Here is a 13,375-nt window from a genome sequence, read left to right on the forward strand (position 1 = left end):
ATTAAGTGCCATATAAGGTGATAGGCTAAGAATTCTATCATAACACAGATAATACCTGGTGTTACTTTCATTTGACAAGTAAGAAAGCAATAGCTCAGAAACAAACCTGCCTTATAATTTAGTTAATAAGAAATTAGACATAAGCATGCCTGTTAGATGTCAAAATATGTTTTTAGGTTTATATTAGTTGCACAAGTAAACATTATTCCCGATGCCCTCACAAGTGAAGTAAAGTGGCTATTCTTCGGAATGAAAATGTTCTTATTCATCATGTTGGGAAACACTTTACTAAATCTGAGCATTTTAATATTCCTTAGATAGTCTCTGCTACGTCATGGTTTCTCTGACACTCTGGCAGATTAAGTATACATTAACGAGACTTTTAGGTTTTGACATTTGAAGGCTAACAAGAAACAACTAATATTTCTTAAAGTATGTGTAAAAAATTACTGATTTAAAAATATAAGTAAAAAAAAAACACCTTGATTTTTATTCAGAGCTGATTTACTAATGTAGCAGTGTTCAGTTTAGATTATAAACCGAGTAATAAAACACTCAGAATTTGTATCTCGTTAAAAGATCTATTTCTAAGATAAAACTAAAGTGTGCTTCTTTAGCAGATTAATTCCTTGAGATCATCACTTTAGTTACATAAAAGCTAAATGGACGTTTTAATGTTTCTTTTCCAGCTGTACCACAACGTAACTTATTCCCACTAGGAAAGCAACTCCAATTTCAAAAGTGGTTATTATCCACACCCTTTCTTTTAGTTTTACTATAAATTGCTGTTAGGAAAAAACTGCAAATTGAAGCATAAATTCATACTACACATTAAGATTTTAGATAATCTCAAATCTATTACTTAGTTACCACTTATAATCTTAATATTTGGCAAAACTTACTATGCAGCAGTATGTTGTCACTTACAGAACAGTGGTTACATGGAGTAGAAATAAACTTTGTACATGAACTGTTAAAGTAGATCAAGGGATCAAACTGTCAAACTTGGCACATTCACTGCATTTAAAAACCAAGAGAATATTATTATTGTAAATTTTAGAAATGTTTATTTTACAAACACACAAAACTAAAATGAGTATTTTAGTCCAACAGCCTACGGAGAATAAACAGGGAGCTACATGCTTATAGGTGCACATTTGCATGAATATCCTTGCCATGATTTTAAGACCTTAAATCCCTGGAAGAGAGGATAGAACATTTTGATTTCAAAAAATATTTAAATTAAAATGTTTTACATGTACAATATAAATAAATATCACTTTCAGATCAGGAAATAATAAAGATTAATGAAAGCAGTATATACCAATGAAACTCTTTTTACTTTTGAGTCAAATTCTACAACATGGAAAAAGAAGCCTACATTACAGGGTTGCAGAAGTTACTTTAAGTGCTTTTGAAATTTAGCAAAACTGCAAATTCTGTCAATAAATAAATCAAATTAATATTTGTTAATAAGCTATGAAGTCCATACGAAATGACAAAGCAAGCTAAGTATGTTTAGAAAGTTGACTCATATTTTTTGGTATCATCATGACAACTCTGTGACTGAACGGCACATCATTTCCAATGTCACCAATAAGGCCTCAGTGTGCACTCCAGGACACACTTTTAAATTCTCAGGCAGTTCCTTAAGAATATTTGGGAGCGTCTGCAATGTCTTTATATTTCTGGCATAAAGATCCAATAACCAGTCAGTGTGAGCACTGGTAGTTTCTTTATAATTCTTACAAGCCACAAGCAGCTCATTTAGATGAGTTAACCCTTTGAAAGCTAAGAGAAACTCTGAAGATAAATCAAAAATTGAACAAAAATTTAGCAACATCCTACTAAGTAAAAATGAGCCAAATTCAAGTTGCTGGTGGTAAAAATGTTTCTCTGCTTGGGCATGAAAGTTCTCCACTGTATCTTCTATTTTTGTAATAGCAAATAGTTCTTCCTTGATTTGAGATGATACCACATAATCCAAGGGCAATTCTCCCTTAGAGTTCCTCTGCTGTAAAAGCACTGGGCCTGTGAAAAAGAAAATGCACAACATCAAAACATTTTTCTTTTGGCAGCTTAACAGTTGTTTTCTCTATTTCCCCAAAGCATCCAGGTCTCCGATTATGATCATATTTCGTAATAATTCATGTTGACAAAATTAACTGGCCATACATACTGACTTCCTAATAAAGGTACATTAAAAAAACCCAGAATTCTAGTCAACGCCTAATTAGGTTTACCTAAAAACTCATGCCTTAGTTCAATAAAAAAATACATAATTACAAATTTTAAAAAGCATATAAAACTTTATAAATTGTCAGGTTGAAATAAGAATTTCAGTGTTCCCAGAAGATATTTACGAAATATGTTCTTCTTCAATCTGTGTAACAGTCTTAAAGGGATCTTATAATTTCACCAAGGAGAAAGAAGTACTACCTCCTTCCATTGCTAACAGGTGATTGCAACAGAGTAGACTATAAAACCATGCACAGACATAGATCACATTTTCATTTACCTTTGCTTATGTTCAATTTTTAGTATACGTAACTGATTTACAAAAAATTAAATGTTAACTGCTCTGAGTCAAAAGTCAGATTTCATCTTTCTGTCCTAGCTAAACCTATATATCTACTTACCAAACATTGAAGAGTTTATCCCCTAGGTAGTAAAGGATAATATGGGAGGGGTAAAACAACAATGACTCAGTATTTGGTCACATAGCACTGAGTACTTTGTACCCCTCTGTCTGTCAAATCCTGTCATTATTTATCCACTCTGCCATAAAAATGTTATAAGAGATATACAGTTTTAGTACTAGAAGACATAATCAGAAGATCCTACATACAACATAAGAACATACTGTCAGAGAACACAGTGTAGCTGCAAAAATTCCTAATGATGAATCTGATGAAACATATGTAATAGCCTAGTTTATAAAATGTGTTTAATATAAAAGATCAACCACTGATAATATATAATTTAATTTTATGGAAAAAATAAAATTCTAAATCAAAATTAGGTCTCTTTTCATAATATAATGAAAAAATTGCACCAAGTAACTCCTCTTATTAAAAAAAAACAAAAAAACAAAAACCCAAATTATGGACAAGATACCAAAAGTAAACAAAGGTTTTAGAGACATAAATAAACTTCTGAAATTACTTCTTTCAAGACTGAGTAACACACAGAGAAGAGATGTAGTTACTTTAATGATGGTGTTAAACCATTTGGTAGGTCCAAACTCAGAATACAACTAAGGCAAAGCTTAATCTGTACAATTGCCAAAGGACCTCAGTAAATTCAACTACACGTAGGTTTCTTCTCTTATGACAATGAACTCATACGTGTACCATTCTTCAACAAGAGCCCTGGAAAAATTCACTTTGGTCAGTATAATCCCATTCTCTTTCTAAAGAGTTGGACTTATTACAGTAATGGCTCTTACACTGCTTAGATCATTTGAAGCAAGGCCAAATACTGACTTCGAATGTCACATACATGATTGAGTAGAAAAATAAAACACAGGAGACAGAACATTATAGTTTAGTAAACATATAATACTAAAAAAGGTGGAAGAACTGAAAAATTTATTGATTATGAAATGGTGTCAGTAAAACAGACACACTAAGGCCTTTAGGGGGCAGGAGAAGACTATAAATAACCAAAATGCTTAAGCTACCAAGCTATACAACCTTTCACATATGTATATACGTGGGGGGAGGGGGGAAGATCTAAAGAAAATATGCATTTTATTTTCATGCAGAATGAAATAGCTTTAATTACAGGAGAAAATAATTTTACATTTCCAGTTAAAATCAGCACAAATAAAAGTAACAGGAAATTTACACAAAATTTTATTTCTGCATTATAAACTAGTCATCACTTTTCCTTTGTTTCTCTTTTAAAACACAAATCAGTTATCAGCAAAATTTAACATAAAATTTATATTTTTCAGTTCACATGTAAGAAGAATGTCACTGAAGAGGGGAGTGGGGGTGCTTTCTGAAATTCAGAGATCAAAAATCAGAAAAAGCAGCAGATAAATATTAAGCTCAAGTTATCTCCATCACAAAACCCCTGCACAACAGTTACCACCATTTGAAAAAAATCTTCCCACTGTAACTTAATTGACTGCAAAATGTGAATGAAGAAAAGATATTCTAGGCTATCTTTCTTTTTGTAGTCTGTAAAGAAATGACTCATTAAAAAAAAAAGATTAATCGAGTTAACAGTTATACACAAGAAATGAAACAGGAATGGAAAACCCAAGTAACCACAATGGAACACTTAAATTCATTTATTAATAAGCTTTCAGAAATGGCTGGTTCACAAAGACATTACACACTTTAAGTAAAAGAATATTTAAAACACACTCAATTCAAAATACACTCTCATACACAAATCTAAACAGGCTTTATAATTAATAAAAATAAATAAATATTTACATGTTATGAAAAGGTATCCCTATTAAATAAAAGGTGCTTTTGTTCTCGGAGACCTTTTATTTTTTTCATTAATATGAAATAAAGGCATTTTTCCTTGCAGACCTTAAACATAACATGCTATCTACCTCTGAGGGAATTCATCAAAAAACTGGATAATTTATCAAAACCCGTTTAGCATAAATGCACTCACCCCCATGCTGTAGTAGCAGCCTGCCAATTTCTACATGTCCATTTGACAGTGCATCATGCAAAGGAGTCACCCCGTCCACTTGAGTGAGCAGATCTACCTCTGGACAACGTTGCAAAATTTCCTGGACACACACTGTGTTGCCATAGTTACAGGCTTCATGCAAAGGCGTCCAGCCAGCATTGTCTAAATTAGAAATCAAGGCAAGTTTTAAAACAGCAAAAGTAGGTCTTTTGGTAGTAAAGTATTGATAATCTGCTTCCTTTATCAGTGTGACTTTTAGGTGCTTCATTCATATAGAAATATCATGTTTTGATAAAAACGCCTAAGGTGTAGTCATATTTCTAACTGTAAGAAAAATAAATTAAAACAATTTAAAAATAATGATTTTGAGATCTATCAAAATATGGAGAAAAAATGTTGCTGTGCTATTAGTTATAAATTAATATATGATGAATTTCTTGGTTTTGCAACTGGTAATATTTTGAAGATATGTTAGGTAAATATACTTAAATGATTTTTCTTAATGTTGACATAACACTATTTAATACCACAAACATTAAGACACTGGATCAGACTACAAAAATATAGAACTTACCTTTAACATTGATGTCTATTCCTGGCAAAGAGAGAAGAAGAATCAATTTCTCCACTTGGTTATTTATGCAAGCTCTATGGAGGGCTGTTTCTCCTGCCATAAAAAATTAATAGATTATTCCAGAGAAGACAAGATATCAACTAAAGAAAATAATCAAAGGGCATGAACTAGAAGATCTGGCCCCATGCCAGAAAATTATTTATTGAGTTTTCCTTTTGACTGGTTTAAACATCTCTCACATTAAAAAAAAAAAAAAAAAAGAGGGGGGAGGGATACCCACCAATCCATAGAGCTTCTGTTCTATCAGCAATTCAGCAATGAAATTCTACTGCAAAAGGTTTAATACAGGCATTGTCTCCCCCTAGTTCAAGGTTTAAAGCTTCAATCCCGCTATAAAAGCCCCAAATGATCAGAGAACACCAAAAATACTGGGTTTTGCAGCAATAAAAGTTTAGAGTGCAATTGCCCTCTCTTAAATTTATTCATGAACCTACGTTAAATGTATGGCTCTTTTTTATACAGCATTTATAGCTTAATTCAAATGAATGTTTCTGGCTAAGCACGAGTGCCTCTACACACTCAAGTATAATTCAGAACTTCAAATCCATTAACAGATGGTTTGCTGCTTCTCAATAGGCTGTCTGGCTTGGCTACAGCAGCACAGAGAAGGAGAAATGGGGGAATCTTAATATAAACACACACACACACACACACACACACACACACGGAAAAAAAAAAACAAAAAACTCTAGTACCATTTAAAGCTGAATAAGAGTGACAAATGAAATGGTAAAGTTTTTTCTAGGAGGGATGCAATTAGTGCTTGCTGGCTATATCCATCTCTGTTGTAACCAAGATTAATAAGATGTAAGTGATAATTTGATGTAAAGGGAATTAAAAAAACTTTTAATAAGCAGTTGCTTAGAAAACAAATGAAATACTGAATCAAACCCTTTCTTGCTATAAAATACTAAGTAACACATTTTTACAATGTTCAATTTTATAGATTATCTCTGTAACTTCTACCAAAACATTTCTTTTACATGCAAGGAAAAGCTTTTGAAGTTTTTTCTCCACTATTTCTCAGTTCTCTTCCTCCCTCCCAGCAGTTCCCTCTGCTATTCAGACTAAAGTCATTCATATTCATTTTACTTTCTGACACAATAAACAAAGAAAAAGGACATTGTTTGTATAGTTAATACCAGAGTTCTACTTTAATACATTTTTCACATTTTGAGCTAAATGGGCAGCTATTTTGAATTCATCAAATGCAATTATGAACTTTTATCATGTTGAGAGATTATAAGAGCTTCACTCTTACTGTTTACATTGGTGTCCTAATAATTTTTGTATTAAAAGCACAATACAGCTCATTAGCAAGAGACTCAGCAATTTCCTTTGGTCAGGTATAGACTTGTGGAAGGTAACATATTTGTGAGTTAAGAGGTCACTAAGTAAAAGAGGTGCCGAAGTGAATTATTACTGCACTATTCTTGTTACTCCATCCTTTAGGTACTTAGGTTCCAGTATAGTTAGAACCAAAAGCCAAACACATTTCATAGTCTGGGCTCAATGCCTGGGAGAAAAGAGTCCATATGCTTAACACAGCTATGTAACATAGCCTACTCCTCATTCTTTGTTCACAAAATGTCTAGGACTGAAAGAGATGAAGACTGAATTATACTTTCAAATCAAAAGACTCTAATCCCAAGCTGCACAGGTTGAGGTGGAATAGAAAAGTAAGGCGGGCAAGTCTGGAATGAGCTCAATATGAGCTAATATCTGAAGAGGAGGGGGAGAAAGAATGGGGAGGAAATATTCTATTATACTGAATATTAAACAATCACTTTCTCTGCATACATGACAGTTCAAAAAAAAAAAAATGCTATCTAAGAAGGTATTTTCTGGACCTAGTCAAGTTCAAGGATTCATTGGGGCCAGTGTGTAAAACTTGCAAATACCGACTATAATCAAGAAGTTCCTAGCATAAATTAACTTAGCTACTTGGAATACCTTTTAGATTAGTCTTGTGAAAATTCATCTTTGTAACTAAAGAGGGGCAATTCTCCTTGGAACATGATAATTCTCCTTCTGACTTCTTTTTCAATCTTTTTAACGATGAGGAACATTTAGCAAGGTTCAGCTCTCTGAAAATAAAGTAAGAAAAAAATGAAAGCTTGTTTTTCACGAAGGCATGGCAGTGTACATTACATAGTGAGTACTTTTTAAAATCTAGCCTCCTGTTCATTTAAACCCCCATTCATTCAAATCTTTACTGCTTGTTTTTTATATTTATTCCAAATGCGCAGAAACAAATTTTTATGCATTTTTATTAACCTTGTACCCCCAACTGCCCACTGAAAAGTTTATGAATATGGAATGTCATGTAGAGGAAGAGCCCAAGTAAACTACATTTGGCAAAGAGAAAAAAGCAAAATGCTAAGATTCAAATGCAGGCTCCTGCTCCCCATTCTTATTTTCATATTCTGATCCGATTCTTCCTAAAAACATTTTAAGGTTTTCTGAATTTTTTACAGCATACTTTTAGAAAAGGTTTCGCATGTGGGGGAAGCTACTGTAACAATTCAGAGTATCTTACATGCCTATGGATTCTGAAATCCAATCTTTATTATATACAAATAGTAATTTTAAACAGGCAAAATGACTATGAGAGAATTTGAAAAACAGTTGTATTTTTTGGAAAGCACTTGATCTTAACACAGAGAAAACATGTACCTTGAATTAAAGCAATAATGTTGATCATATGTATTGTTTTATACATCTCAAACTCAGTTTTCTGCTATGCAGTATAATTCAGACAACATTAGAGGTAAGTATAAAGTTTAAGGAATGTGTCCAAAAAGGGGCTATCTTAAAAAAAAAAAAAAGGTGATCCATAAGCATCACTTACGGTAACTCTGGCAGCCCTTCAACTTGTTTCTGTTTCGCACCATTCAGCATTAATAAGGCTCTCTGAGATTCAAGGCAAGGCCGCTGTCCTATTTTCTTTGCTATCTGCATCTTTCCAGTCCCGTGCACACCAGTCTTCCCCAAAGCTGGCAAATAGGAATATACCTGTTGCAAAATAGTATTATATTGCTTTCTCAACTACAAAGACCTGGAAAGCAGTCAAAAGAAATTACTGATTCATTTCACCATTACATTTAGTTATATTTTCTTGGTTTTATCACTATGGTTGCTATCCTTTCTCATTTGAACATGCTAAAATAATAAGAAAGCGTCTAGTTCCAGGTCATTAACATAACAGACACAAAAAGAAAAATGTCTTCTTGAAAATAATTATTTTTTCAAATTCACTTTTGATACTCTTTTAGCAAAGTTCTCATTTGGATTAGTCTAATGCCCAACTTGTTATGGTTCATTTGCATATTTTAAATATCTGTGGTTTATGTACAACCAGTATTTTGTCATTTCCATTTTGGTAATGCCTTCCTTTGACAGAAAAAAAGTCTGGAATAAGTGGAGTAAGAAGAGCAAAAGTCGTTAAGGACAAGGATTGCTGCAAAACAATATTTGCCCAATCCAACCAATAAACAAGCATATTTCTCATTTGTTGAGGAAACTGCTGAAGACAGTAGATATTAATTAAAGATAACCAAGATAAAACCGGAAAACCTTGAATCAAATGCAGCTTACACATGTGTATATATAAGATAAAAAATAATAACCTTTGGCATCATCTACAAATTTTGCTTTTTAAATACCATTAAATACTACATAAAAATTTTTTGGATCTAGGTCTTTTCAAAATAATTACGTGCTATGGCAAATTATTAGGAAACAAAAGTTTCTGTATTATTTTTCTGTTATCAATCCTTAAATAAGTAATTAAAATTTCTATCACTAATTACACTTCATTTTTGAGGTTGAAAAATACCCACTCTTACATAGATTTGAAAGATTACATAGATTTATATAAATTTGAAAGATTTAAGGTTAACAAGCTCTGTCCAATTATTAGAAATAACAAACATCTTAAAGTTGAATTTATGAATTCACTTCTTGGCGATGAGAAGAATAGAGTGGTCTTACCATTTTCTGAAGAGAGAGTGGCTCAGAAGAAACACTGATGGAACTCTGTAAACACAACTTTTTAAAGACTGCCTCTGCAACAAACATTTGAAGCCAGGAAGAGGAAAAGGAACAAATGAAAATCTCTAATTCCTGTGAAGAAAAGTCTGTACAAAACAAAAGAAGTAAATGTAGTTACTGCTATACCCTATAAAAGTTCTGTCTATAGAATATTTTCTGCATAGGTTTTATTCATTCAAATGATGATTCCTACACCAGTAAGATTCATCCACATAATTTTAAACCCCCCAAAACGGTTAATATTCTTATTCCTTGCCTTTCAAGAAAAAAAATTTTTATGGCACATATTCTCACATTTGAAACAATCATTTCTTTTTATTATTTTAAATAAAAATCTTGAAATTAGATAATACATACATGAATAGAGAGATAATATATGAATAGATAGGTATGGGATTTTTTTTTTTTTTTAAAGATTTTATTTATTTATTTGAGAGAGAGAGAATGAGAGAGAGAGAACACATGAGAGGGGTAGGGTCAGAGGACGAAGCAGACTCCCTGCCGAGCAGGGAGCCCGATGCGGGACTCGATCCAGGGACTCCAGGATCATGACCTGAGCTGAAGGCAGTCGCTTAACCAACTGAGCCACCCAGGCGCCCAGGTATGGGATTTTTATCACTATATTTTCTGATTCATGTTAAAGATCTTTTCCCATAATGGGGCTGTGCCTTTAGTGAACCAGTACTTGTTTTTTTTTAATGGACACATATGTTATTTAATTTGAGTTGAGAGGAAGAAAGAAATTAGACCCCTTCCCCTGACAACATCCATGAAACCTATTACTGTAGAGGAGGAATAAATGTAAAGAAAAGGAAAATTTAAGACAAGAGAATGTATAAGGACTTCCTTAGAAGTTTGTACCTACTCTACTACAGGAAGTGGGGGGAGGGAACTGTAATTTTAAATAACAAAACTGAAAAAACACCAAGAGCCTCAAATCTCTTCTTCCGAAAACCTCAAGTTCTCCAATAACATGGAGATGCATAAATATACAAAAGAACTGAAAGTAATGAAAAACTGGAATGACTATTTGCCACCTAAAATAATCTATTCAACATTATGAATTCTCCATTGATACTCTCTGCATAAGTAACAGAATGGATGATAAAGTGGAATATAAAGAATAAATAAGACCAATCAACAAGACACTATGGGAGCTAAAACTAAAACAGACAGGAGAAAAAAGTTGTGATATTATACAACACAGCAGATTCACTACTGTAGGGGAGAAAAATTTTTTCCTCTATCCTTCTAGGTTCTTTTGGCTGGTCTAGTAAATTGACATAAGATAGATTAACAGGAGAAAAATAAATTTAATTCCTTTCATACGGGAGCCTCATAGACATGAAAGGTTCAAAGACAGGTAACTGAGGTTTATACGCCATCCTGAGTTAAAGAGAATGGGGATGGAGGTCTGGGGCTTCAAAGGAAAGGAGGACAATTTTCAGGAAGATGGGCAAAGCAAATGTTTGGTAAACAAGTATTTGACATGCTATGCAGAGACAATGGAACACAGACAGGAATCTGAACAAACAGGCTCTGCCAAACTTGTACTTAGCTTACCACATCTATCTTATACACTTTGTAGTTATCGTGGTAGCTCTCTTCCTGGACAAGTCCCTCTATCTACATTCTTTTAGGCAGTTAAGGGAGTAATGAAAAGTTCTTCCTGAGTCTTTTGATTATTGATTGTCTTCAGCTCAAAATAACCCACATGCTAAAGTGGCACATTCTGGGGCAGCATATTCTGCTCCCCTTCATTTCTGTCTTTGAAACTTCCCAAAAAGTTTCACATTCTAGAAGTTGAGTTGGTAGATTGCTCCACCTCACTGAACCAGTATCTTAGCCCTGAGAACTGGTCAGTTCAATTAGAAGAGTTGTGTCTCATTTCAGGAGGTAGTGATACTGGTGGGCTCCCAAAGTTAGGTGTACATTGTACAAAATATCAGGAATTTACTAAGATTATTTCTATGGAAGCAAAACAATAGCAAATGCTAATGGTTGGGGCAGACTATAATCTAAATCTCTAAGTTCCGAAGGCAGCCAGTCAAGATTTCTAGATGTCTGGCTCAAAACATCTTCAGATGTAATGAGAGCAGGCAGTGGCAATCTGAAAGATTTTCATGGTTTGCAGTTTCAATGTCTCTGGTGAGTTTTCTGAGTGGCCACACAGCAATAGGCATAAAGACAGTCCATGCATGAGCTGCTGTGGTAATTTCTCTAAAGTTTATATCAAGCTGTCCAGCTTTTGCTTGCACAGCTTCAGGAAGAGGGCAGTTTCAGTTCTCAGAGTTTCCAAGTCAGAAAGGTGGGAGAAAATTTAGAAGTGTCAGTATGGACAGTTATAGCCAAATACTGGAGGAAGGAACTAGAAGAATTCAAGATCTAGTCCAGTTTACAGGCAGAAAACAAGACCTCAAAGACAATTAACAGCAACAGAATTTGATATCTATAAAAGTGTATTACTGAAACAATTTTTCTCTCTACAGTCCCCTCCATTTAATCAAATATAAACACAATAAGTCATTTAAAAATTAAGTCTAGTTTCAGTAAACTCGGCCTGATTATTTACATAAGTGCAGCAAGAATAGTTCCTGATCATACAAGCTCTTCTAAATCTGCTTTGTTGGAACTTTTCATAAGGAATTTCAGATTGAACTTTCAGTTTTTATTTATTTTTTAAAAGTTTTGTGTATTTTTCTTTGTAATCTCTACACCCAATGTGGGGCTTGAACTCATGACCAAGATCAAGAGTCGCATGATCTTTCAACTGAGCCAAACAGGCACCCCTCAGATTGAATTTTTAGAAGATCTTGAGACTAGGAAGCCAGGCCTAGGTCTTGCCATCAGACTTTGTCTGTTATATCTATAGATGTGTATAAATTCCTCTTTTCTTGAGGTCTCCAAAATATCCAGGTTTCTGAGCCTGCCAGGATGCGACCTTGTTTACCTGGTAAGGCTGTTGGGAACCCTGAAAGCAAGGTATTAGGCTGTTTTTCCAAGGGGATTTAATGACTCCATGAAGTCAGCTTTAGTTCCTTAAAGCTGTCTGGTCATATCTGATTCTATGCACATTCTCAAATATGACATTCCAGCCAAAGTTTTGGCAACACAACCAATGTTTCCAATTGTGTCCTGTTACAAGGAGAACAGATTCTTATTGAACTTATGCAAATAGCTACACTACCATGAAAATAAGAATACTAAGAAGCTTCTGACTTCCAGAGAGATAAGGTAGGGAGAAAAAGTATGCATTTCATCTTTGTTTACAAAGGATAGTATATTTTACCAATTTATTGTAAAGTTTCCTTAAAAGTGGAAAAACATAACATTGACCCAGCAATGCTGCAAACAAAAAGTCATAAAAATAATCATCATCCTCATTAGTTCATTCAGTCCCCAAAATTAATTCTTGTTGATTTTAATCTTAAGTTTGCAGTTTTATAAAGCTATGTTTCTCCATCAGAGTTCTGCAAATTCTTACCCAGTTAAATGTTATGATCTTAAAATGATCAGAAACACATATTCTAGAGTATTTGTCACAGTCCTTTCCATGAATCTCTCTGACGATGAAATGTATTCGCAAAGGCAACAGAGAAGAACAATAATTCTCTGTAAATAACAGACTTAAAAATGGCTGTGGTTAAGGGTCTGTAAGAGTTTATTACAATGCAATTAAGAAAATTTGGTTATTTCTGTGGCATACATCTTAAGATTAAAGCTAGAATTACAAGTGATAACATACACCAGGACATATCAGATATCTCAGAATTTCCTATTATTTTTGGAACACTTACATACACCGACACAAACACAACATAAAGAAGGCTTAAGTATTGCTTCTTATTTGACAATGTTTCCCATGTGATTTAAACCTAATTAGTTTAGAATTGCTCATTTGACAAGGAGAGAGAACATATCTTTTATAATATTCCAGACACCCTCTGCAAAATCCCAAATTTATTTCAAAGTCAAAAAAAGACTTCATTTAGAATTTGATTCTGGGGGGCGCCTGGGTGGCTCAGTCAT

The 13,375-nt window shown here is 33.6% G+C and overlaps 1 protein-coding gene across 1 annotated transcript in view; it reads right to left on the bottom strand.

The window, feature by feature from the left end:
- Positions 1–538: 538 nt before the first annotated feature.
- SLF1 (SMC5/6 complex localization factor 1) overlaps positions 539–13,375 on the bottom strand; it is a 78,187-nt gene continuing 65,350 nt past the window's right edge. Inside the window, exons 16-21 of the mRNA XM_006742575.3 lie at positions 9,287–9,432; positions 8,145–8,308; positions 7,247–7,380; positions 5,234–5,326; positions 4,639–4,821; positions 539–2,031 (exon numbers count right to left, since the gene is read on the bottom strand). Of these exons, the coding sequence (XP_006742638.1) occupies positions 1,550–2,031; positions 4,639–4,821; positions 5,234–5,326; positions 7,247–7,380; positions 8,145–8,308; positions 9,287–9,432 (1,202 nt within the window). The 3' untranslated portion in view covers positions 539–1,549. The remainder of the gene's footprint in view (positions 2,032–4,638; positions 4,822–5,233; positions 5,327–7,246; positions 7,381–8,144; positions 8,309–9,286; positions 9,433–13,375) is intronic.

The sequence above is a fragment of the Leptonychotes weddellii genome, chromosome 7, assembly GCF_054177405.1.
Source record: "Leptonychotes weddellii isolate Sample4059 chromosome 7, ASM5417740v2, whole genome shotgun sequence".
NCBI classification, from domain to species: Eukaryota; Metazoa; Chordata; class Mammalia; order Carnivora; family Phocidae; genus Leptonychotes; species Leptonychotes weddellii.